This window comes from Fundulus heteroclitus, chromosome 23 (genome assembly GCF_011125445.2).
Source record: "Fundulus heteroclitus isolate FHET01 chromosome 23, MU-UCD_Fhet_4.1, whole genome shotgun sequence".
In the NCBI taxonomy this organism is placed as follows: Eukaryota; Metazoa; Chordata; class Actinopteri; order Cyprinodontiformes; family Fundulidae; genus Fundulus; species Fundulus heteroclitus.
The window spans coordinates 26202884-26226816 of NC_046383.1; the positions used below are offsets into that span (position 1 = coordinate 26202884).

The 23933-nt window shown below is 46.8% G+C and overlaps 1 protein-coding gene across 14 annotated transcripts in view; it reads right to left on the reverse strand.

Annotated features, from left to right (window-relative positions):
- Nucleotides 1-1601: 1601 nt before the first annotated feature.
- Nucleotides 1602-23933, reverse strand: part of ankhd1 (ankyrin repeat and KH domain containing 1) — a 35747-nt gene continuing 13415 nt past the window's right edge. Inside the window, exons 3-40 of one of the 14 annotated variants that reach the window (XM_036126966.1) lie at nucleotides 22295-22451; nucleotides 22036-22198; nucleotides 21806-21953; nucleotides 21489-21722; nucleotides 21299-21393; nucleotides 20228-20389; nucleotides 19846-19927; nucleotides 19538-19729; nucleotides 19284-19393; nucleotides 19053-19140; nucleotides 18606-18733; nucleotides 18371-18514; nucleotides 18174-18276; nucleotides 17064-17329; nucleotides 16685-16972; nucleotides 15130-15556; nucleotides 14892-15031; nucleotides 14673-14784; nucleotides 14417-14562; nucleotides 13938-14080; nucleotides 13436-13649; nucleotides 13150-13325; nucleotides 12888-13050; nucleotides 12706-12801; nucleotides 10840-10956; nucleotides 10580-10748; nucleotides 10266-10465; nucleotides 9632-9674; nucleotides 9313-9442; nucleotides 7583-7735; nucleotides 7235-7384; nucleotides 4488-6024; nucleotides 4206-4398; nucleotides 3507-3632; nucleotides 2828-3079; nucleotides 2564-2748; nucleotides 2323-2490; nucleotides 1602-2230 (exon numbers count right to left, since the gene is read on the reverse strand). In XM_036126966.1, the coding sequence (XP_035982859.1) occupies nucleotides 2171-2230; nucleotides 2323-2490; nucleotides 2564-2748; nucleotides 2828-3079; nucleotides 3507-3632; nucleotides 4206-4398; nucleotides 4488-6024; nucleotides 7235-7384; nucleotides 7583-7735; nucleotides 9313-9442; nucleotides 9632-9674; nucleotides 10266-10465; nucleotides 10580-10748; nucleotides 10840-10956; nucleotides 12706-12801; nucleotides 12888-13050; nucleotides 13150-13325; nucleotides 13436-13649; nucleotides 13938-14080; nucleotides 14417-14562; nucleotides 14673-14784; nucleotides 14892-15031; nucleotides 15130-15556; nucleotides 16685-16972; nucleotides 17064-17329; nucleotides 18174-18276; nucleotides 18371-18514; nucleotides 18606-18733; nucleotides 19053-19140; nucleotides 19284-19393; nucleotides 19538-19729; nucleotides 19846-19927; nucleotides 20228-20389; nucleotides 21299-21393; nucleotides 21489-21722; nucleotides 21806-21953; nucleotides 22036-22198; nucleotides 22295-22451 (7460 nt within the window). In that variant the 3' untranslated portion in view covers nucleotides 1602-2170. Of the gene's footprint in view, nucleotides 2231-2322; nucleotides 2491-2563; nucleotides 2749-2827; nucleotides 3080-3506; nucleotides 3633-4205; nucleotides 4399-4487; nucleotides 6025-7234; nucleotides 7385-7582; nucleotides 7736-9312; nucleotides 9675-10265; nucleotides 10466-10579; nucleotides 10749-10839; nucleotides 10957-12705; nucleotides 12802-12887; nucleotides 13051-13149; nucleotides 13326-13435; nucleotides 13650-13937; nucleotides 14081-14416; nucleotides 14563-14672; nucleotides 14785-14891; nucleotides 15032-15129; nucleotides 15557-16684; nucleotides 16973-17063; nucleotides 17330-18173; nucleotides 18277-18370; nucleotides 18515-18605; nucleotides 18734-19052; nucleotides 19141-19283; nucleotides 19394-19537; nucleotides 19730-19845; nucleotides 19928-20227; nucleotides 20390-21298; nucleotides 21394-21488; nucleotides 21723-21805; nucleotides 21954-22035; nucleotides 22199-22294; nucleotides 22452-23933 lie in introns of all 14 variants that reach the window. The other 13 variants (XM_036126959.1, XM_036126956.1, XM_036126965.1 and 10 more) reach the window with 13 other exon arrangements.

Here is a 23933-nt window from a genome sequence, read left to right on the forward strand (position 1 = left end):
AATTAAATATTCTCTATACGCCACTGCATTGAACATTTTAAATAAAGAATGGAATAATTATACCTTTTTAATTTATTTATTTTTAACTCGGAAATCTGGTGCCACATTTTTAAGTTGTGTCCCAAATGTTTACATTCAATCTCATTAATATTTGGTTAATGTCCTTTGGGAAGTTTTAAAGAAACCTCTGCTTTGTTACCGACAGCCAGCATCTGGCTAGATCACATTTCTGATCAGAAATGGCGGAATCGATTTCAATTAGTGGGTTTGCTGGAACAGACCTGAGCTGAGCATTTTCCTACAGTAGGGTCAAGGTCAGTGCTTAGGAGGTTATTCAGGAAGCTTAGTGTAAGCCTTTAAATACTAGCTTTCATGTGTTTCACTAAAGGGAACTAGAATGCTCGGGAACTATGCAAGTCTGTTTCTTTTTTTTTTTTTAGTTTATTTAGTCCATAAAAATGAAAAGCATTTCTATTTATGCTTTTTAATTAGAATATTAGGACTCATTCGCTTCCAGAAGGATCCACCATGATTGGGACTTTTATAAACCATAGGTTTTGAGACTAGTGTCACTGTCTGAAGTCGAAAGACCATAAACTAGAAGGCATTAACAAAGAAAGTAGCACCTGCTCCAAAGCTTCAGATGAGCCCGTTTAAAATCTGTAGCTGCCCAAATGGCAAGCCAAATATGCCTTATGGAGAAAAAAAGTGCAGTCTCTGTTTGGCTACATGGACCTGATGTACCCACCTCTCGTCCACTGACCACTGGATGTAGCCCCCAAGAACACACAGCACAGATAAGCTGAGGATCTCAACACGGGCATCCCCAGAGGTCTGGCAGTCAGCTTTGAAGCGCGTCTACACGTCATCGATCTGTGCTCGCCACTGGGTTTTATAAAGTTCCCCAGAGTTCTCTGGTCTACAAGCAAACTAGCTGGCATACTTGCTGCCACCAAACCGTGATGTCACCGAGGACCAGTGGCTCCTGGTGATGTTTTAGATGTTCACCACTCCTCGTATTGGTCATCTGTTGACTTGTTTTTTACTTCCATAAACATCTATTAACTTTTGTCCTTCATCCTTAACTGGGTTGTTTGGCGTCTTACCAACAGCCTCTCACTGCCATCTATCTTTAATGAGCTTGTAGCTTTTCTTGCTTTGCTAGCAAGGCGTGTTGTCCTGGTGCCCCTTCAACACATTTCAATGAAAGGATGCCCTACATTTAGTGAAATTAGAAAAAATAAAAATGAAACATCTTCGTGGCTCCTAATTTTAAAGGATGCTCTCCTGGAGCATGTCAGGTCCCTCCAATTAGAAACCACTACTATTTTTGGACTTTGCATGCATTTGTCCTTATCTCACATATTTTATTCGTCATGCACCAGTTCTTTCTTCATATATATGCTTATTTTACCACCTTTCCATGGTTGCACTGCTGTAATCCTCTTGTTTACACCACTGTCCATCGCATTTTTTCACTGCTTCTGTGTTTGCATGTACTGAATCATACATGTGGAGTTCATACACTGTAATAAATGTTAGTTTTGAACCTCCTATAAATAAATCATATGTAGTTAAATGATTCATCAAAAGAGCCCACGTACTTTTCAATCTTTTTATTGAATATTAAGGTAAATATTTCACATTAATACAGGCTACATAAAGTAGAGCCACTATACGACATGAAATTTACTCTCATTTTAACCCTTTTTAGTATGTAAACAATTATACATGTATTTACCACTCTAAAAGGTTCTGATTTCTCTTTAGTTAATCATCATCATCATCTAGTTCTGGGCCAAGTTTAAATAGCTAAGTCATGTTGAGCCCCCTGTAGCCCAATAACGGTGTATGTGGGTTTAAGTCAAAATCGCTAAACTACGCAGAGAATAGATCCTGTTGAACAGGTGAATGCGCATGTTTGTGTTTGCTTCGTCACGACAATGATAACAGCTGTCGCCCGCTTTCCTCTCTTCCGTGTTTTGAGATAGGCACATCAAAGAATGGCGTCGAGAGAACTTCCGATTCTTCAACCCCCCCCCGCTCTGCACCTTCCGGCCTCTAAAGTTACGATGTTAGGACTTTTTTTCCTTTGTCTCGGTCTGTCTTATGGTATCACATGTTTGCACAGTGGGTCATGCTGTGTGCAGTTAACTTCTGTGAATGCCGCCTAGTTGACGTGGTTCAGGTGCACGTTGCCCACATGAGGGGCCCAGGTACCGGGCCAAACCTGAGGAGGAGAGGACCAGAGACACTTTGCGTTTTTTAACTGCAGCTGAATTTCAACGTAAACCCTTTGCGTTTGGGTGAAGGCCAACAAACCTGCTGCTGTGGGTCGGAGCTGTCTGCGTTGTTAGGGACCACTTTTATGATCGGGTTCCATGCGGGGTCGCCTGCGTGCAAGCCGTTGTACATCGGACCCCCCGGGCCTTCGGCCATGGGCGGGTGGGGGGTCAGCATGGTTCCACCGTACATTGACACAGGCATCCCCTGCAAAAAAAAACAAACGGGTGAGACACACGCTCTCAAGGAGGGATGTCAACGGGCCGCAGTTGAGCGTTACCTTTTGGAAGTCCATGTAGCTGTTGGGCAAATGCTGAGGCTGGTGGTAGCTGTTGGCCGGGTTAGCGATGCCCGTGTCGTCCTGCTCCATGGGCTGGTGCTGGGAGAAGGCCGACTGCTCCGCCTGCAGCTGAGGGTGCATCATGTGGCTGTTCATCAGCGGCTGGGACCACCCAGACATGGCTTCTGCACCAAAGCATTGAGTTAGGTTATCCGTTTTTTGACTGATAGCAGCGTCGCTGTTTGGGGGCTAGCGGATTCTCACCCGAGGCGCTCCCGACTCCGAACGACCAGATCCCGCCCTGTCCAACAGAGGCCGTGTAGCTGGTGGTGAGTAGAGGCGGGTTGACCGAACCCGTCTGCCTGATCCTGGCCAGCCGCTCCGTGCCGATGGGAGGGGGAACCTTTCTGTCCTGCTGCGAGGAGCTGCCCGGTTTGGGCTGGGGAGGAGGAGCCACGGCGGAGGTGGACAGGGCAGACGAGGATACTGTGGGAGGAGGCTGGACAGGGGATTCACCTGGTAAAAAAAAAAAACAACACCATACACCAATGTTTAGATTCTTATAAATTTTTACAGATGCAAAGACACCGCCTAGCGACTGGAATTAGCTCAACATACACTTTAACCAACCTTGATGGGCGATTAGCCTGCGTCAAACTTTCTATCTGATCCGCAAACACTCCTAACTCTGATTTTACCACAGACATCATTGCTTTATTTTACTATAAACATTTAAATGCTAATACTGTAGCGTTTCCAATTTAAAGCAAAAAGAGAAATCAGAGTTGGCTGAAATCTGGCCGTAGTGTTATAAAACCTTATCAGTAAATATCAGTTCCTTCAAAGAAGAATTTGTATTTCTGGAGTATTTAGAGATGGAAAGTTAAAAAAAAAAGGTCCAAAACTCTTGTTCAACACTAAGTACGTTTCATGGGGGTTCTACCTGATGTGGATGCACTCCATGGGTGAGGGGAAAAGTGCTGTCGGCTGAAGGAGGGCGTGCCCACGCCTGTGTGACCGTGCAGATACACAGGGCTGCCAGAGATGCTGGTGGCAAAGCTGGTCAATGCTGGGGAAAAAAAAAATAAAAAAGACACTTCAGTTAGAAGCAAAACTGTCACAGAGTTGCACTTTTGTGCCATTTGCAGTAATCGTCGCGATAAACAATCTAGAAGATAGTTGACAGTTTTTTTCCCTCACTGAAAACGATTGCACTGCTGACTGTTTATTCACAATTGTTTACATATACATTTGCAATACCGTAGTTTAACTGTAATATGCAATTATCTTCCACTGCACTTTAATTTAAATAGCTGCTGTCCAAACTCTATTTATTAATTTTATAGTAATAGCTACCTGTATATCATGCTCACAATTCTGCCTATAGTGATAGCCACCTGTACATATATTCATAGTACATGTAAACTCTGTTATAATAATCATCTGTATATTATGCTACTGTGCATATCTGTTAAACTCTATTCACAGTAATATCCACCTGCTATTGCACTTCTGGTTAGACCTAAACTGCATTTCGTTGCCTTGTACTGTACCTGTGTAATGACAATAAAGTTGAATTAAATCTAAAAACAATCCCATCCACCAATCAGAGGCTGAGGCACATTAAGTAAAGCACTCCTACCGATGGGGCTGTTGACCATCCTCTGGGAGGCGGACCGGTAGCCCGGGGCCTTGGAGCTCTCTGGGGGGGGCTGTGCCATCATATTCTCCATCTGACCCATGCTCATGTAGGCCGGCGGGGCCGAATACGACTGCTCTGGAGGTGACCGTGTAGGCAGGTGGCAAGCCCCCCACACCTGGTTGTTTCCCACCTGCTGGTCACACAGATACCAGACGGCGTTAAAACCGGCATCAAAAACACTGCGTGGTTTCCCGCGGCGCCTGCCGAGGACTTGGGACTCACCTGGCTGTTGTTGTCGAAGATGCTGCTGAAATTGAAGAGACCCGCGGGGCCGAAGTTGGGGGGCATCTGCTGGGGCTTCCCGCCGCTGGCCATGTGCTGCATCTGGGAGCCGTTCATCATGCCCAGATTGGCGGAGACCTGAAGGGAGCCCGGCGCCTGGCCTTGGCTCTGGGCCTGCTGGGCTAGGTTTCCAGCCTGGGAGGTCTGGCTTTGGGATTGTTTTGGTAGTTCCTGCTGAGGGTTGAACGGTACAAACACAGACTGCTGCTGCTGCTGCGACTGCTGCTGCTGCTCAGGGAGGGAGTAGTAAGGCCCCGGTGGCTGCATACGGTGGGAGACTCTGGGTGCGGGCGCTGAGAAGTGGGGAACAGTGTTGTTGGGATGTGCAACGTTGTGCGAGTGAGCAGGAGACGCTCCCGGGGGGAGGCAGGAGCTGGGCTGCGAGCTGTGGAGGGCCTGGTGAGCCTCTGAGGAGGGCACAGAGGACGCGGGGGGAGGCAACTGCTGCCGAGGTTCCGCCTTGGTACCTAAAGCTAGAGCAGGAGCAGCGAAGCCCGCGTTGTTGATGCCGTCGCTGGCGGACGCCGGCTGATTCTCGGCCACAGACGGCTTCTCTTTGCCGGCGGCGGCGGCGACCGGAGCGGGCTCCATCTTAGCCGGCTGGATCGGAGGCTGAGAAATGGGTCCGACCTGCTGCTGGGGGGCGTTAGCCGTGGTTGTAGTGGAGGTGGGGTGCGCGGGGGAGCCCGTCCCTCTGACCGCGCTGCTGACGCTAGTGGCGGCCGCGTTGGACACGGGCGTCACGCCCGCCGGCTTGGGCTCAGGCGCAAAGAGCTGCTTCCTGACGGACGACGGGGTGGGGATGCTCGGCTGGGGATTGTAGGGAGTCGGGTTGGGGGTGTGAGGCGAGGAGGCGGCCGCGGACGTGTTGGGCGCGCTGGTTGTCATGGTGTTGGTGGTCATGACGGGCGTTCCTGAGCTGGCCGCGCTGCTGTGCTCCCCGTGGACCGAGGCGGTTTTGGCTTGGGCCCCGGCGCTGTTGGCGCCGCCGTTGTGTTTCGGGGAGCTGTTAGCGCTGCCGGGACTCACGGGACGCACGGGGAAGGGCCCCCAGGTGCTGGCGGCGGGAGAGAACGTGCCCCCGAACTGTGCCATGGGCAGACGGGGGTGTCGGATCTGGTGCATGGTCTGGGCGGCCAGCAGAGCCAGCTGAGGGTGGGCGTACGCCAGCGGCAGGGACACCGGGAAGGGCTGCCGCACGTTCGAGGGAAGCCCCTTCCCGATTTTTCCTCCGGCCTGAGAGGAGGACGAAGACGTGGACGAGGAGGGTTGGAACGAAACCCCTGAAGACGTGACCAGGGAGCTCAGAGGCTTGGGGCCGGCGGCTGTGGTCCCCGCGTTGCTGGGGAAAGAGAGCCCTTTGGAGGCCGGGGTTCTGATGTGATTCCTGGGAATCAGGTCCTCGAGCTCTTTGGCCGGGTCCTGGATTAGAGCGTTGATCAACTGGACAGCATACCTCGTGGACTCTGTGCCGCCTCTGAAATAAAGACACATTTCAGTCAGAACACGTTCCAGTCTGAAAACTTCATTATCCACATTTAGCAACATCTAGATGGAAATTCATTAGCGGCAGTGATTTCAGAGCACATCTAGCAACGCCGTTGTAGTCCGCCATGTTTGTAGTTTTAATGCATGTCCACTGTGTAGTATAGGAGCGATATATAGCCCTGGGAGAAACAAAGTACACCCCCCTCTTTCACAGGGTCTCAGATCTTCATCCAACATCAACTTTATGAACGAAACAGTAGATTCCACCATTTCATTATTTATTAAAAAGGTGAAGCCAAAATAGAAAGGCTAGCAGAAATGCCTTTACAGAAATAACCCCAACAACCTGGAACCACCTTCCTGCTGCACGACCGATCTCGGCCAACATTTACAGTAGTTTTCAGACTGACTATAAAAAATCCTTCATTTTTCTCAACACAGATGGTGCGCCTTGTATATGATTACCAACCAATTTTATGTGGTACAAAAGGCCCTGGTGATGTCATGGTTGACCCACAGCTAGGGTCCCAGAGCCCGTAGCTGCAGAACATCATCACCCGTCCACCACCATGCTTTGCAGCCGTTATGGAGGCAGCCACACATAGCAGCACTGGATGCAGAACATGTTGCACATTAGGAGGAAATGGCTTTATGGAAACTATTAGGTAATGAAAGGATTGAAATCTAAACTCAACTATAGAAAATCTGTTTACCACCACAAAGGTTATTATGTCAAAAATAAAACCTAAGACCAGAAAGGTTTTCTATATCATTGCTGCAGCTAAATGCAGTCTGAGCATTTCAAGACTTATGTCACAGTTAAATTATCGTCTACATGAATGAATTTAAATATTTCGCTCAGAGCGCAAACCAAAAACATACTCGCACGCCTACGACTGAGCATCAGCATGGCTGAAAGCGTTTAATTAGGATCAAAAGCATCTACGTTGGTTCTTATTGGAGTTTTAGTTCCATTATGATATATATTTATAGAACAGAAAATGCATCACATGTTGAGGCATTTAATGCTGAAACCATGAAGATGTCACAAAGCAGGGGCTCTTCTGCCGTTATCTATTTAAAACCTTGCAGCCATCTATCCAGTTAAACTGTGAAAAAGTGCAACCGTTGGGTTTTGATGTGAACTTTATTTATGCCAGTGCTGTGATGACGCCTACAGACGACCAGAGGACTTTTACCTGATGGTGATCATCCTCTCTCCGTTTTTGTCCTTCTGTTTGTCCACATCAATGTGAGCCCCCGTCACGTCCTGGATGGCCGTGATGTTGCAGCCGCCCCGCCCCATGATCCGGGACACAACCGAGGCCGGTACAGACAGCTTCTTGGATCTACAAAGCCAGATGGGAACTTTGGTAACTCTGAAGTCTACTGTTAAATGAGACGTATTGCAAGGAAGTGGCACACATATTCATTATGTTTATATTTTCTCTTCGATACGTAGATCTGCACAGGAAATAAAGCGGAGCCAGATCTTCAGACGAGAGAAAATATATGCATACGTTAAACAGAGAGAGCTGAAAACTGACCTTCTGACCACCTCTTTCCAGCCTTCTTCTCGTTTCTGGCCTCTCTTCGGACTCGTGAGGCTGAGCTTACTGTTGGGGGAGGACACCGGAAGAGTCATGGTCTTAAACGGGGAAGGCAGGGAGTTGGAGGAGTCGCCGCTCACATCCGGAGCTCTGCGGGAAAACAGGGCTCACGTTTAATTACGGCTCACAACCAAGCGATGTGAGGAAGTGGTGAACTGCTGGCAGTGCCAGAGAAGATGATAAAACACTGCTAAAAAAATAAATAATTAAAGGAACACTTTGCAAACACATCAGATCTCAACGGGAAGATCCTCCTGCGGGATGTCTATACCGATATGGAATAGGAACAAAATGATGCCACGTCATTTGACGAAGACGATCGACCCGCAGACGGCTTAAAGCGACGTCACAGAGAACGAAACCGATGCAGCGGCTAGTTCCTCAACTCAAAATGGCTCCCAGTGGACTGGATGGCCCCAAAGTCCTTGTAAGCATGTGTGACGTTGGGGTATTTTCCGTTAAAGCCAGATGGTGTCCTGAATCGTCTCCTCCCAGATCCTGAGCAGGGCGCCACTGAGCTCCTGGACAGTTGAGTCAGATGATGCTCCAGAGGCCAGTCGGTGGATTCAATTCATCCTTCAGGAACTGCTTGCTTATTCGTGCCACATGAGGCCGGGTAATACACCAGGAGAAAGATAGGAGCCACTGCAGCATCATCCTGATAGCCAACAGCAGTCAGGGTGGCATGTTTATCCTGTACAGGTCTGTGTGCCTCCATGGCTACGCCTCCCCAGACCAACACTGAGCCACCACCAACCTGATCATCCTAAACTACACTGCAAAAACAGACCCTAAAATAAAAATGTTTGTAAAATGTGGGGTTTTGTCCTTAATTTGAGCAGGTAAATGATATTATCTGCCAATGGAAAGAGTATTTTTACCCCTAAAATAAGAATTAGACATCCTGCACTGATGATGAGTTGTTCCTATTTTAAGTGCAAAAATCTTATCCCACTGGCAGATCATCTTAGCTAGCTGCTCAAATCAAGGACAGATGCACTAATTTTAAGAAAATTTGACTTATTTTTAGTTCCGTTTATGCAGTGTATGTTGCAGCTTTTCAAGAACCGGCAGTCCTCTGTAAAACAAACAGGACACCGGTGCCGACCGCTGTAATGGTTTGGTCAGACATTCACACCTGCGGCCCGGTGGAGGTCACCATGTAGGGCGTGGCAGCACCCATCCTGTTCCTCCTTACAGAGAGGAGCAGACCCCAGCCCTGCTGCTGGGTTACGGACCTCTGACGGTCCTGCCCGGCTCTCCTAGAGAAACTACCCGCCTCCCGGAGTCTCCTCCGTGCTCTTGAGGCCGTGCTGGGAGACGCAGCAAACCTGGCAACGACAGGTGTTGGTGCTCCATCCCGGTGGAGCAGGACTAACCTGAGCAACCTCCAGAAGTGATACTGATGCTGATCAAAGCAAAACTACTGAAAAACAGCAAAAAACAAAAAAACAAGAAAGGAAAATATGTGTCCTCCACCTGAAACCCCAACGCTGTTTTTGGGATCGTCTCGGGCCGACACGGATTAACAACTCTCTCTACCGCTAAGCCGACCACATCAATGCTCCACGTATCTCACCGACTTCATGTTACACTGATTAAAAAGCGTTGCTTTAATTTTGTAGTCTGTGACGCCGAAGCATCGCTGGGCTTCAGCGCGGACTCACTTTTGCGTCGGCTTGGAGATGGAGACCGTGACCTTATTGTCCACTTTGGCGTCGGTCGGCGGCTGAGGACAGTGTCTCTTCTCAGGGCCGGGCATGAGGGCCTGGGACTGGGTGGCTCCTGAGGAGGGGGCTGAGAAGGAGGAGGAAGAGGAGGAAGAAGAGGAGGAGGAGGAGGCGGATGAGGTGAGGTCAGGGAGGTAGTTGAGCTCCTGACTCTTGCCCCCACTGCTGCTGCTCTCACTGGCGCAGTCGGTGCTATCCAGGGGGTCTGAATCGCTGTTGCCACCTGTGACTCCCCCGCCCCCACCCCGTGGCTCACCGTGGATCTTGTTCTTGTCAGCCTTGTGCTGTGCAAGTGCAACCTGGGCAAAAAAAAAAGAAACACGGCTTTTAATTTGATTTAAAATAAGCTTAGTTTTACAAATACAACAAATGCATGTCAATAAATTAAAGGCTCATATACAGATGTATTACAGACCAAGTGATAATATTTATGATTGTATATTACAGTGAACGAAACCCCAAAAACTCAGTTTCAGAAAATCTGATTACATGAAACATTTTTTTAAGTGTTTTTCACTTTTTCCTTCCACTTAACTTTCCATTAAAAAACACTTAGATGCACTTTTAACGACCAGCTGCTTCAGCAATGACCTTTTGTGCCCTACCCTTCCTGCAGAGGGCGCCAATGAGTGTCTGCTGGGAAAACGCCAGGTCAGCAGTCTCCCACAGGGTTATGTAACAGACAATCTCTTAAAAGTTGCTCTTGCTGAATATCAGAAAACTGCAGGAAACAGCATTTTGGGTTTTCGTTACCTGTGATCCACAATCATTAAAGATGTAGCAAAAATAAACCCATTTAATACATGGCTGGCATTTCCAAGTTTCCAATCATTCCCCCGAAGGTTTTCAACCGTACTCGCCGCTGAGGGAAAGAGGAGAGCGACGCTCACCTGCGGATCCTGCAATATGATTGGCTCGTTGGGCGCCGAATCCTTGGTCTTGTTCTTTTTGTTCTTACGGTTGGTGTTTGGGGTGGTGGCCACGCTCGCTCGCTTCTTACCGAACGCAGCGGAGAAAGTGGTGGAGGTGGCAGAGATGCCAATGGTGGTGGTGGTGGTCGCACTTGGAGGCTCGATGGGAACCTCTTTTTCTGAGGGATCAGGAGGGATCACGACATTAACAGGCCATCGACGCAAACCAAAACTCTTCAGCTCCTCTACGTCAAGTCGCCCATGCTGCACGGAGAAAAAAAGCTGAAAGTTACCTTCTGCTGAATCCTCCTTCTGCTCCTGCATCTCAGAGGACTCCTCCTTGGTTTTCTGCCCTTCCTCTTCCTCCTGCTTCCTCTTTTGCTCCTCCTTCTTCTTCTTGCGCTTCTCCTTCCTCTTCTCCCTCTTGGCAGCCAGCGCCTGCTTCTTGCTCTCCTCCCGTGACTGGTGGACACAACAGAGTTACATAAAGCACGCTTCCTGCTGTGTGACGCATCGCCTGCAGGGGGCTCAGAGAGCGCAGCGACATGCTCACCTTCTCTAAGTCCAGCTCCTTGAGGAGGATGCTGGCGTTCTTGTTGGCCTCTGCTGCCTGCTGGTCTTTTGCTTTGACGATGGTCTCCATGCACTGGTGACACTTCTTCAACAGCTCCTGCAGGAGAAAAGTCAAGTTAGCCGCTTTGTTTCTTTCCTGGTCTTCTCAGTTAGCTCCAGAAATTAAAGGGACATTCTGCAATGTTTTCACTAAGGAACTTTGTTTTTCTCTGGCCATCGGTTGTGTGTCTTTCACTGCGGGGATCAAACAGGGCTGTTGGTGTAAACAGGCTGCTGATACTAGGAGGGCCCTTTATTCACCTTATTTGACTACTTCCTTTGGATTCACAGCCGTGTAGTGAGGGATAACTTGTGATTCTGCGACTGCACATTTCCCTGGATTTTGAAGCAGTTTTAGTTACACAATGTAGTTGCCGTCTTTCCCCTAGAAATGTTGCGTTTTTATTCCCCGCTAAGCTTCCATTAATATCACAGAATACAGCTTTATGTGAGCAGCCAGCCTCTTTCTGTCTTAATCTCTTATTTATGCATTTTTCTGTATTGCTTCTTGGGTGAATGAAAATCTCCTCAAATCTAGATCTGCCAGAGTTTCAAATCTTTTAATTTTACTGTATTACATTTGGGATCTGCTTCCGATCCATCCGTGATGCCTATCTGGCAACAAAAATGTGTTTTCCAAGAGCAAAGCAGTCGCCTTATTTCATAGACGGACGCAGGAAGGTGAATTTTTGTTCCCGACGGACAGACTTTTGGTGATTTGCGACAGTGAAAGCAAATTTTGTCTAGCATTACAAGCAAAAAAATAAATAAATAAACCAGCTGCCTCCTCAGAAAGCTAAAAACTGAAGTCCATGCTTCATTAAATGTATTTAAATACCACTTCCCCTAAGGGTCGCTGATTTTACTCATCTATTTGACTGTAATATCTGTAAATCGCTGTTCTATTCAACATGGGAGATTAAACTAATACCAATTACAATAATTCAAGGTTACCATAAAAAAATAAGCTAAAGCAAAGACTTAACTTGGAGATGACATAAAATGATAAATATATGTAAAGAGATGTAAAACCCGTTATTTATCTCCTCCAACAGAAAACCCTGCTCAGGTCCTCCCCAGGAGGAACCACACCATCAGTAGGGCTGAACGATTTTGCAAAATAATCCAATTGTGATTTTTTTTATATATATTGTGATTTAATGCGATTTTTTTCCAGTTTAATTTATCATTATCATTTTTAAACATATACAAACAACAAATCAATTTGTATCCTCGCCATGTGGATTAATTGCTAAAAGACCCACAGCATCTAAACTCAGAGCAGAAATGATTGCGTTCTGCCTACGATATATTTCAACCAAAATTGCAATTTTGACTTTTCTCTGCATTAACCCACAAGCAACAAAAATGTTCTCTAAAAATATGTTTGTAAAGAAGGACTATTTAAAGCAAGAGCTTTTAATGTTTCTATTAATCAGAATATTATTTAAGAGAACAGCTTTTAATTGATTTGGACATCAATCCTTGTTGAACATAAAGTGCAACCAGTCAATGTATTAAACTGATTGACCAGTACTTAATGCTATGTATGATTATATAAACTCTAAAACAAGTAATAGAATTAGATTATTTCACTGCTGCAACTGTCTTCCCGTCCATGTGGAGCAAACCCACTTTAAACATTTTACCGACACCTAATGGACGCGCCTGATTCAATAATTGTTACATAGCCAAAAATTGCTGACCTCTGTGATTTGGAAATTGTGTTTTTTTTTAAATCGCGATTATATTGAAAATGCGATTAATTGTTCAGCCCTAACCATCAGTGTCTAAAAGCAACAGCTACCTTGTCAGCGATGGTGGCGATATATCTCATGCACTCGATGTCTGAGGGAAACTGGTTGACCTCCTTCACAAGATACTGCACCACCTTCACGTGACCCTGAAAGGTAAAAGGAGGAGTTTCAGTGACGAAGGCTCGTCAGAGGGCCGCGGGCTGCCGCCTGACGTCGGGCCAAGCACACACACCTTGCGAAAAGCCGCCATGAGAGGCGTGATTTTACGGTTGTCCGCGGCATCCACGTCAGCGCTGGCGTGCACGAGGAGCTGAACCACGTCGAAGTGGCCGCCGTTTGCTGCCAGCCAGAGGGGAGTGTTCCCTTTCTTGTTCCGTACGTCGATGTGAGCGCCCCTGAAAATATGTGGCAAAAAAGGAGTCAGAAAAAAAAAAATAGCAGAAGAGAAATATTCAGGCGTTTTAAAAAGCAAATCCATGTTAGAGAAGCCTTACCTGTTTATAAGGAGCTCACAGAACTTGTAGTGGCCCTTGTCGGCGGCAATGGTGAGGGCAGTGTCTCGTGATGAGGGGACAGGAGGAGCGTTGACATCAGCGCCTTTATCCAGCAGGACTCGGCCCACCTCTGCGTAACCCCCTGAGGCCGCCTCCATCAACGGCGTGAGTCCAGTCTGCACAAACCACATGTTAGTCCACGAAGAAATAAAAAAGCAGACGCGATACAATGACTTCATCCACTTAAAAAGGGTTTATGCCCGATAAGAAAGACAGAGTCCCCTACCTTGGCGCGGTGCTCCACGTTGGCCTTGCGATCTAGCAGCAGACTGACGACTTCAGCCCGGCCCTGGAAGCAGGCTAAGGTCAGAGCGGTGTTTCTGTTGGTTTCGATCTGGGCGTTGATGTCTGAGCCCATGTCCAACAGGAGCTTCACTGCCGGCACGTGACCGTTCATAGCAGCGAGCATCAGAGGAGAGATTCCCAGCTTACTGCCGGTCCTGTAGAAAAGAAGGAAACACTTTATGGCCACAGAATAAAAACAATAAAACCTTAGCACTACAAGAACAAGGATTTCACAGAGCTACTACTAAATGTTAATGTAACAATCCGAAACCTTCAGAGCTCTCAGTCCTGTTGTGAAAGTTTAAATATGAAAACAAGATGTGGGTTTATGGCAGTGGTCAGAACAAAATTAACAAAGGTTCATTAAAAGCCTCTGATTCTCTAAGAGACTCGTTTTTAATAACAAAAGGCTTAGAATCCGTGTGGAGCGTCTCGCTGCGCACCTGGAGTTGATCTCAGCACCAGCGTTGAGGAGGATCTTGATGATATTGACGTAACCCCCAGAAGCTGCCAAGCTAAGAGGCGTGTAGTCGGAAACGTTGCGGTGCTCCTTGTTGGCTCCCCGCAGCAGCAGCAACTCCACAACCTGCCAGATAAAGAAAATAGATGCCAATTACACATAGATGATAGCGGGAAAGAAAAATGTAGAAATAAAATATGAAGCTACTGTTAGAAGACTGGAAATGGACCTCAGACTTTACTTTATTAGGTCCCCAAAGGGCAATTCATTCGCAGCAAGTAATAGTAGCAGCCATCACACAATCATGCAAACAACACAGACAATAGCCAAGACTGAAGGATAAGAAGGGACTTATAAAAGTTAAAGCAGATCAATCTAAAACCCACATTTACAAAAGATAAAAGACTGGAGCTAAGACTTGAAGTAAAGCTTAAAGATAAAAGCTGAAGTAAGGGGGTTTACCTCCTGGCGGCCCCCTGAACATGCCAAGGAGAGGGGCGTGTCTTTGGTTCTCTCTGACTGCGCCTCAATGTCTCCACCTTTGTCGAGGAGGACCTCAACCACTCCTACATGGCCAGCAGTGGCAGCGAGGATCAAAGGAGTAAAACCTGCGGAGCACCGGAGGAATGAGATCATTTTATTTTTATTTTCTCTTTTTTTTTATTATACACACAGACAGCGCAGACATTTTTTCACCGTCTGCGTTCTTCTTCCGTACCTTTCTTATCCCGGTGCTCAATGTTGGCTCCCCGTGCGATCAGGACAGACACCAGCTCCTCGTGTCCACCAGCACATGCTAGCGTCAGCGCCGTATCGTGGTTGCTCTCCGTCTGTGACGACACAACAATGTTTCTCATCAGGGTTAAGTACATTTCATCATGTACTCCTGTATGTTCCCGTTAAAACAGCATCGCATGACGACAGCTTTAAGGCTCACATGTGCGTCGATGTCAACCGAAGGGTAGAGGGGCAGGACCGAAGGGGGGGAGGCGATGTTGGGGTTGGTCTGCGTGGGCGGCTGGGACAGGGGCGGGGGTGAAGTTGCAGTGGTTAGCATGGGCACGCGGCTGGTCACAGCTGCAATACAGAGAGGAAGGAAAGAAACATTCGTTTTAAGTTCGGTTCAGTTAGCAATTAAAAAAACTGCAGTTTATCTCCATATTCAATATCCTCACCTATCATGATGTCATCCAGTGTGTCTGTGAGCGTCTGTGCAGGCGTGGCCACCATGAGCCCGTCTGGAGCTGGCTGAGGGATCATTCCCGGGCCTAAAGCAGCCAGCTGTTGACCCTGACCTTGCTGCTGCTGCTGCCCCAGCATCTGCTGCCCCTCCAGCATCCTCTGCAGCTCGGGGCTGGTGCTTCCTGGGTAGTCTGCTGGGTTGTAGTCCGGCAGGGGCTGGATGGGGATGAAGTTGGGCTGAAGAGGCAGGGGCGGCGGCTGAGGTTGGGTCTGGGGCGACGGAGGAAGAGGCGGCTGCTGTGGCAGCTGAGGCCCATCCCTGTAGAGGATGGTGCCCACCTGAGGGAGCTTGGGGTACTCGTCGTCCTCTACGTCCGCGTCATCTTCTGAGCCCTCGTCTTCGTCGTCATCCTCTTCATCCTGGAAAACGCAAAGAGAGAATCGTAAGTTTCATGAAGATGGAGACGCCACAGACATGTAAGAAGCTGTTTAACAAGAAAGTATTTTGTACATATAGAGAAGTGTCTATGGTTCACTGATGCTGTGAGAAAGCGAGAGAGAGCAAGACTTTAAGCAAATAACAGGAAGGCTGAGCCTGCGCTGTTCTATTCATCTGAGCTTTCAGCCGCTGTCATCAGGGTTCCTACAGCATAAGGCAAGTTAAATGTAAGACTTTTTAATGCCACTTGAAATAAAAAGTTAAGACCAACTTGACGATAAACAAGATTAACCTGGTTGCGACAACTTCACCCAAATGTTTATTTTAACATAAACCATTACTTTCTGGCCCAGTAGACATGTTTAGAATATAGGAAGAAAGCTAAAAACACACAAATTACAGATATATTTTTAACAACTACTGATCTGAATTCACAAACTTTGTTTTGTTCCCTACTAAGATAATCTATAAATCAGTTTTAAAAACCACAACATAACCAGTGCCAACTCTTTTACCCAGCTATGGTCCGGCCGCAACAGTCTTTATTGGTTCCACTATCGGTACGGAATCATTAATGGTTACATTGAGCCGTTCGGTAAATTAAAAAATATATAATTGTGTCAATTATTTTACTGTTTGGTTAGGATTACAAAAAATAAAATCCTATTTATGACCTGGTAACAATTTTAAGACCTAAGAAAGATTGATTTAAGACATTTTAATGCTAATTAAGGCCTTAGTTTTATATTACAGTATTCAATGCCTTTTAATACTTTTTAAGGATCCGCGGGAACCCTGGTCATTTCCAACGGCAGTCTAGTGGAAATCTCACAGATAATGTTAAAGGTCGACATTGTGTGGGTTATAGACACAGAAATGGATATTTTTGCGATGCCAACCTCTTTTTCTTATTATTATTATAATTTTTTTCCCCAATGATTTTTATACATTTATACAACTTCTTATATTGAAGTTCTAAAAGAGAAACCAGAAACAGTTAAGTCGATATTGCCGGGTTAAAACTCCACAGACAAAGATGGTAACTCCATCAGAAACCCTGACTGGTGCATATTTAGGTTGTAGCGTAGAGAATCAGAACTTTCTCTCACCTCCTCCCCCTCCTCCCCTGGCGGCTGCTCCTGTTCCCCATCTTTGTTGGCCTCCTCGTCTGTGTCAGAGCCGGTGGGTAGCTGAGCACCTGGTGGGGTGGGAAGGGGTCCCGGAGCGGCTGTCGTACTCCCAGGCCCCGGGCCCGGACCCTGACTCTGTCCTGCCTCCTGATCTTCTTTCAAGCCCTTTGCCTCCATGTACTCTTTGGTGAACTGTTGCTGTGTTTTTAGCTGCAGCTGGCGCTCCACCTTCTGAAGCTCCTTCAAGATTTTCTTCTTCTTCTGCACCTGCGTTCACAAAAAGCCACAGGGTTTTACGTGAGCTAATGAAGATTATTGCTGGTCACGATAGGACTCAGAGGTGGTGGATAGATCATACCTGTTCTTCTCTGCTTTTCTTTAGCTCCTCTATCTTGTCTTTGGTGAGCGGCTCCCCCTGAATGAGTTCCAGCGACTGTAGCTGAGCCTTCTCGATGGCGCTTATTCTCTGGCCCAGTTCGTTCAGCTTTCCCTCTGTTTCCTCCACGATGCACTCCAACGGCGGACACAGGTGGAAGGGCGGCAAAGGTTCTGCTTCAGGCCCGCGGCCGACTGCACAGGGGACACCTGGCTGAAGCGCCGCTTGCCTCTGTTTGGACACGGCTGCTTTTAAAAGAAAAAAAAAAACGGATCAAAAAGGTAAACGGTTACAAAAAGCAGAAAAACATTAGCGCAGCTTAACAGAACCCAGGATGCCCGCATAAATTCAGAAGTTTTCAGGCAACATTTTCCAGACTTTTCAGATTTCAAACATCTCAATGTGTGTTCAGATCGTTTTGGAATATTAATTTATTGTACGTTTATGGTGTAAATGTATCATATGTACCTCCATTCTTAATAGGTCATTGGGTTACTCAAACACCCAGATTAATCACTTTATTCCTTTTTTTTATATATATCTCAGCAAGCCAATAAGGTTTTACATTAATTTTGTCACCAAGTTTTTTTTAAAGGTAATGTTTTGAAAAAAAGATCTCACGCTCGATTTCTTGAGATCTGTATAATTTTAGAATCATCTCAAGATGTCAAAAACAGGCATTAAGGGTTAATATGTATAATTTCATCATAATGCCTGAAGCTAGCTAGTTTAAGATGGAAAACGTCCATTTCGGACCAGTGCATTACTACCATCATCGGTGTGCCAGGAGACTAATAGTGTAGTTAAAAATTATTTTGTTTCTCAGTGGTGACAGTCATGATCTTAGGAAGCGTCCTCCTCAAACTGAATCACAGCAGATATGGACGTTCTTGCTTTCAATTAATCTATGATATATAATCTCCCTAAAATTACGAAATTATTTGAAACCATTTTGGAAAAGCAAACAGAAATTTGGAAGTCTAAATATTTTTTTTTGTTTTATACGGACATTTAAAATTCAACACAGCGCAGGAAGCCTGAAGGCGTTTTTTTGACAGGCGTACACCGACACGTGAAGTTTAAACTGTTTACCTTTGCTGGAGACGGGCGGGGGTGTAGTAATGCTCGATGGGGCTCTGTCGGGCTCTTGAGGGGGCACAACCATAGGGAGAGCTTGGAATGGGACGCGAGGAACCTGGTGGGACCAAACCAGGTTAGATCCGTGTAGGGGACCAACTTTTAAGTTTTTTTTCATAAATGTTACAAAAACAAAATAAAGCGACACGCACCTGAGAAGCATCTTGTGATGGGGGCGTGAGCTGAGAAAGGTCTGGGGCTGGGACAGACAGAATGTTGTTGGGGTAGTCCAACAGGTAGGACACCACGTTAGTGTGGCCACCTTTAGCAGCTTCGATCAACATGGTCGAACCATCCTACAGAGGCACAACATGGTGGTTTTCATTATGAGTCACATTTACATCCCACCAGAGGGGCATAGGTGGCTCAGGAAGGGGGGGGCGTTACTTTGAGTCTGTGTGTGGGATCCGCTCCGTGCGCCAGCAGCAGCTCCACCACGGCCAGATGCCCGCCAGCGCAGGCCAGGGACACCACGGTGTGATCGTTGTTGGCTGTGGCTCTGTTCACATTAGCACCTAAACAGGAGGACAGACACACAGCCGCATGATTCGTTTACGTTATGTGAGGTTTCCTAGAAAGCCCGAGACTTCTTGTTCAAGAAATACAGGTAAACTGTGTCAATGCACCGCCATAAAAAAAACAAAGAAACTTAAAACAATACAGGGAGAAAATGGTAATAAAGCAGGATTAAAAACATAACATCTGATTAGAAAGACTTGATTGGAGGGAATACAGTGTAAACAAAATGAGCTTTTCAACCAATTATGGATAGGAAACGATCTTTAAAAGCTCAATTATACCTGTAAATCTGAATTGAAGATTAAAAAAACGCACCTTTGCTGATAAGGAACTGCACTGTACACAGATGTCCCGCCCTCGCTGCCTTCATCAGAGGCGTCCGCCCCCCTTCAGACTCGTGTTCCTAAAGATCAGAGGAATTTCGTCAACTTCTACGCAGCGCCTGTTTATTCTCTCTTTTCCAGGCGCATTTGTAGCGGCACATTTCCTGCTTTTCTTAAACGCCGCCGTCGCACGTCAGACTGATTGGGAGTGCTGTGAGCGTACCAGATTGGCTCCAGCCTGAAGCAACACGTCCGCCACGTCGGTGTGGCCGTTCTCGCACGCGTACGTTAACGCCGTGTCTCCGGTCGCTGTGGTGGCATGAACGTTCGCTCCTGAACGGCAGAAAAAGGAGAAACCACGATATTTCTAATTAAAAGCTGTCAGTTTGGGACATTTAGAAAGCGGGTTGTAACGTCCTTAACGCTCTCAGGGAACACGACTGCTCTCGCTTTCGTTTTTTGTTTTTTTTTGCTCACCTGCAGCCAGGAGGTACTTCACCAACTCCAGATGGCCCTCCTGTGCGGCCTCCATCAGAGGCGTGGAGCAGCCCAGCTCGATGTCGGCGCCCGCTTTGATGAGGAAGTCGGCCACTTCCAGAAAGCCCCCGCAGCAGGCTAGAGTCAACGCCGTCTCCTGGGTCTCCTCTGTCTGGGCATTGATGTTAGCACCTGCAAAACGCATGCAAACGCCTGTTAAGAGAGAAAATATGCACATCCAGCGCCCCCAATCGCTTCTAGATGTCCAAGTTTTATCCCACGCATGTGAGCAGAGAAAGGCTTCCTACCTTGGGCCAGCAGCAGCGCTACCATCTCCTCGTGTCCTTCTCTTGCTGCCTCCATCAGCGGTGTGTAGCCCTCGTCGTTGACCTGGAAACGAGCAGAGGATGAACTTCACGCTTACGCTGGTTTGGAAATGAGCTTCAGCGGAGAGGTCAAATATTCCCAAATCTGAATTAAGATCCAGCTGTTTCATCGATTTCAGATGTTCTCATTCACTTTAAATATTCCTATTATATCAACTTCAGGTCACTGAACTAGATCTTAGTAGCTTAGAGGAAGGATTTCAACCAAACTAAGGAAAGAAAGTGAATATCATACTTGTAGATGCACACTCTCCCCGTCTTAAAATGCCCATATTTCCTTTGTGACGCGTTTCTCTTCACGTACCTCCTCCAAATTGGCGCCTCGCTCTATGAGCAACGCTGCCAGCTCCACGTGTCCTCCACAGGCTGCGAGGGTGAGGGGCGACTCGAAGGAGTCAGCCGGCATGTTGACCTGAGCGCCGCTGTCCAACAGCAGCCGCGCCACCTCCACATGGCCGTCCTGGGACAGCGAGACACAGAGGATGTAGAGATAAGCACCTGAATAAATACGTACGGCCGCGGTACACTTAGGCTGGATCTGGCCCATTTCCATGCTTAGAATGTCACTGTGGACGCTCACATGGGGGTTAGATAACCTGACTCAATTTGTCCTCCTGTCAATATTTGATACTTTATTTTCAGGGAATATTTTATTTAGGGGAAGAAAAAAAAAAACAGGGGTTTCAATAGTTTCACCTGGTCAAAATAATGACTTTTAAAGGCCTTTTCTACTTAAATCTCAGAACTATGAGAAAAGCTAGTTAGCCATGTTTGGTACTTTAACTTAGCTTTTTAAATATGCACTTAATAAACAGTCATTATCAATACATTTGAATATTATTGACTAACTCGAGGTAAACATTTTATAGATTATCAGACTGATGATGTTTTAAAGCCTTTATTTCTGTTAATGTTTTTTTTTTCCGTCTCCAGCTAATAAAGGCATTTAAGATTAGTATATTGCAACAGACAAATAAAAAAGCAACATATTTCATGCAGAAATGGGGGCTTAATGAAATGTATATGTAACACTGGCTTAAAGGTTATCTTTTTTCAAAATGTACTTTTAATCTGGCAAACAAGGCTTGTTAAAATGCATATTCTAATTTATTGAACAGGATTGACTGTATTGAGCTCCATATCAGAAAACCCTGCATGAACCTTTAGAGTTAGTAGTGGTTAAACTAAGAAAGCTGCTGCTGCAGTTACCCGAATAGAAGAAGAAATACAATAACCCAGAGACATTCCTAAATGTAACTTCTTAAGAATCCATCAATAAATGAATTATTAAGATGTGAAAATGTCTGCTGCTAATCAACCCATCAGACGTGGTGTGAGGCGTTTGTGTCACACAGAGTTAGGGTCAGATGCTCACCATGCAGGCCTCCATCAGCGCCGTGTGCATCTCGTCTGTCTTATGCTCCTGGTCTGCTCCGGCCTCCAGCAGAAAGCGAACCATGTCCAGGTGACCTGCAGCAAACGGAGTCAACACGTCAGGAATGTTGAAGGTTAGGCAGAAAACGGGGAGAACGTCACACACACAGAGATCAGATTTAAGATGAGACCTTTGTAGCAGGCGAGGGTGAGCGCGCTCTCCTTGAACTCGTTGGAGTGTGTGTTGATGCCGGCGCCGTACTCCAGGAGAACCCGGGCCACCTCCACGTGGCCCGCGCTGGCTGCCTCCATCAGAGGCGTGTGTCCGTTCTCGTTGTGGTCCTCGATGTTGGCGCCCTCTTTCAGCAGCACCTTCACCACGTCCACGAAGCCGCCGGCGCACGCGTAGGTCAGCGCCGTGTTGCCTGGAAGACGCCGTCATGGTTAATCCCAAAAAAAAAAACAAACATTGAGCGCATTACCTGGGAATTGGGTTCGATGGCCGTACCTGTGGAGGACTGCGCATTAACATCTGCGCCGTGGACCAGGAGCAGTTTGACGATGTCCACGTAGCCTCCGCTGGCGGCGGCCATTAACGGCGTTATGTCCCCCTTGATGCCCCGGTCCTCCACGTTGGCGTGCATCGCCAGGAGAACCTGCCGACGAAAAGGTGAGATCATGCGGCGAAGGAGCGCCCGCTGGAAGCTGCGCGGGCGAGGCCCGGTCGGTTCCCCGTACCTGTGCGAGCTCGTAGTAGCCGGCGGAGCAGGCGAGGCACAGGAGGCTTTCCCCCTCTTCCGTGTGCTCGTTGACGCTTCGCCCCTCGTCCAACAGTTTGCGTACGGCGTTGACGTCCCCGTCCGAACACGCCTCTGCTAAACTACGGCTGAAAACAACCAGACTGCTCCAATTACTGCCACGGTGACAGGCGGACACACACGCACACGCACACACACATGGCCACAGAGGCGGCGAAGAGGGCGGGCGAGATACGTACTTGTCGGCTTGGCCGGCGTTGAGCGTGTTCTCGGCCCTCATCCGGGTCAGGGCGGCGGCGGCCTCGTCCAGCGCGCAGCTCACCGACGACGTTAGCCGGCGCAGCACCTCGGGGTCTGCAAAAGCTTTGCCATCGGCAGTGGACAGTTTACCGATGCCTGCCGAACAGCGAAGAGAAGGCAGAGGCGCATAGGGGGGGGGGCAACGCACACCACAGGGGGAGCAGAACCACACCAGACCAGATGAAGAAGCAAGTCCAGTCCAGCCAATCCAATCCAGGGTTAGTAGCAGCAGACACAGGCGAGATGGAAGAAAAACCCACACACAGAGAACATACACAGGCTTGTTAATTTGGCTCAACATGTCCTTTCACTACTTTCAATGCAGCATCATTATTTACCAATAATACAACCCCCCCGGATAAAAAAACAACAACTAAAGCACAAACCACGTTCATTTGGAAACATGTGTGTCACGGGTCGAGACGTGTGCCAAAAAAAACAAACTATAAGGAACGCAGCGAAGGAGGACGGCGGGGCTGGTTTTCTCTCCAACAGTCTTCGACGGGTTAGAGCCGTCCAGAGCCGGAGAGAAAGATCCGCTCAAGTGGGAATTACAGATGGCTGGCAGGAAGACCGCGGTAGGCCGAGAAACTACACAGTAGGGCTGGGCGATAAATCGATTTAATCGATTAATTCGAATTTACAATTCTTTAAGATTTCATTTTTGGAAAATCTGGATTTTATTTTGCCAATACACTCATTGGGTTTCCATGAAGAGAACAGCATGTGATGCTGAATATATGTTTAGGCAAATATATTGTCAAAATATTGTTAAGTGGAAACGTTTTTTTTTTTACCATAACACGAGGTACTTCATTTACTTAAGGCTGTTCTTAGCTCAATGTGTAAAACCACTAGCAGCAAATGTTTTGTTATATTTTCATTGTTTATAATGGCACGGCTGCCATCTTGTTTTACAAGCATGTTTCACAGCTTGTTTTTAGTTGCACTTTGAATTCAGGTCAACTCCCTGACGAAATGCTTGACATAAAAGCAAGGTTTTAAAATAATTTCTTTAAATTTCTTTTTATGAAACAAAAAGGAGGAAAAAAAAAATCCATTAATCGGATTTGGTATGATAAAATCGGAGATTTATTTTTTAATCCATATCGCCCAGCCCTACTACAAGTGGTCAGAAGTAAAGAAAAAACGAAGAGGTCAAATTACCTTGAGACAAATGCGCGTTTGTTACATATATAAAAAAAATATATATAAAAAAAAAGAGACGAAGAACCCGAAGAGGCAAAAACAAGCAAGAAGAGAACACAGCAAATAACTCAATGATCAATTAGAATTCTCTGCTGGACGATAATCTATGAGTTTAGGCACAACAGAAGCGATTTACAATGAAAATTAAAGGGAGGGGGGGGACAATATTTTTCATTAAAAGGTCCTGATTTGTTAGGCAAATGAGAAGTTGAGAGATTTCTGGTCAGCACAAAAACACAAAGAGCTGCAACAAATGCCCAATAATTACTTAACAAGCGCGCATTCAGGTGCTCTACGCCATCAGAACGTTTGACGACGCTCGTTTAATGCATCGTTAATACGATTTTTATGTAAAGAGGCGGAAAGGTG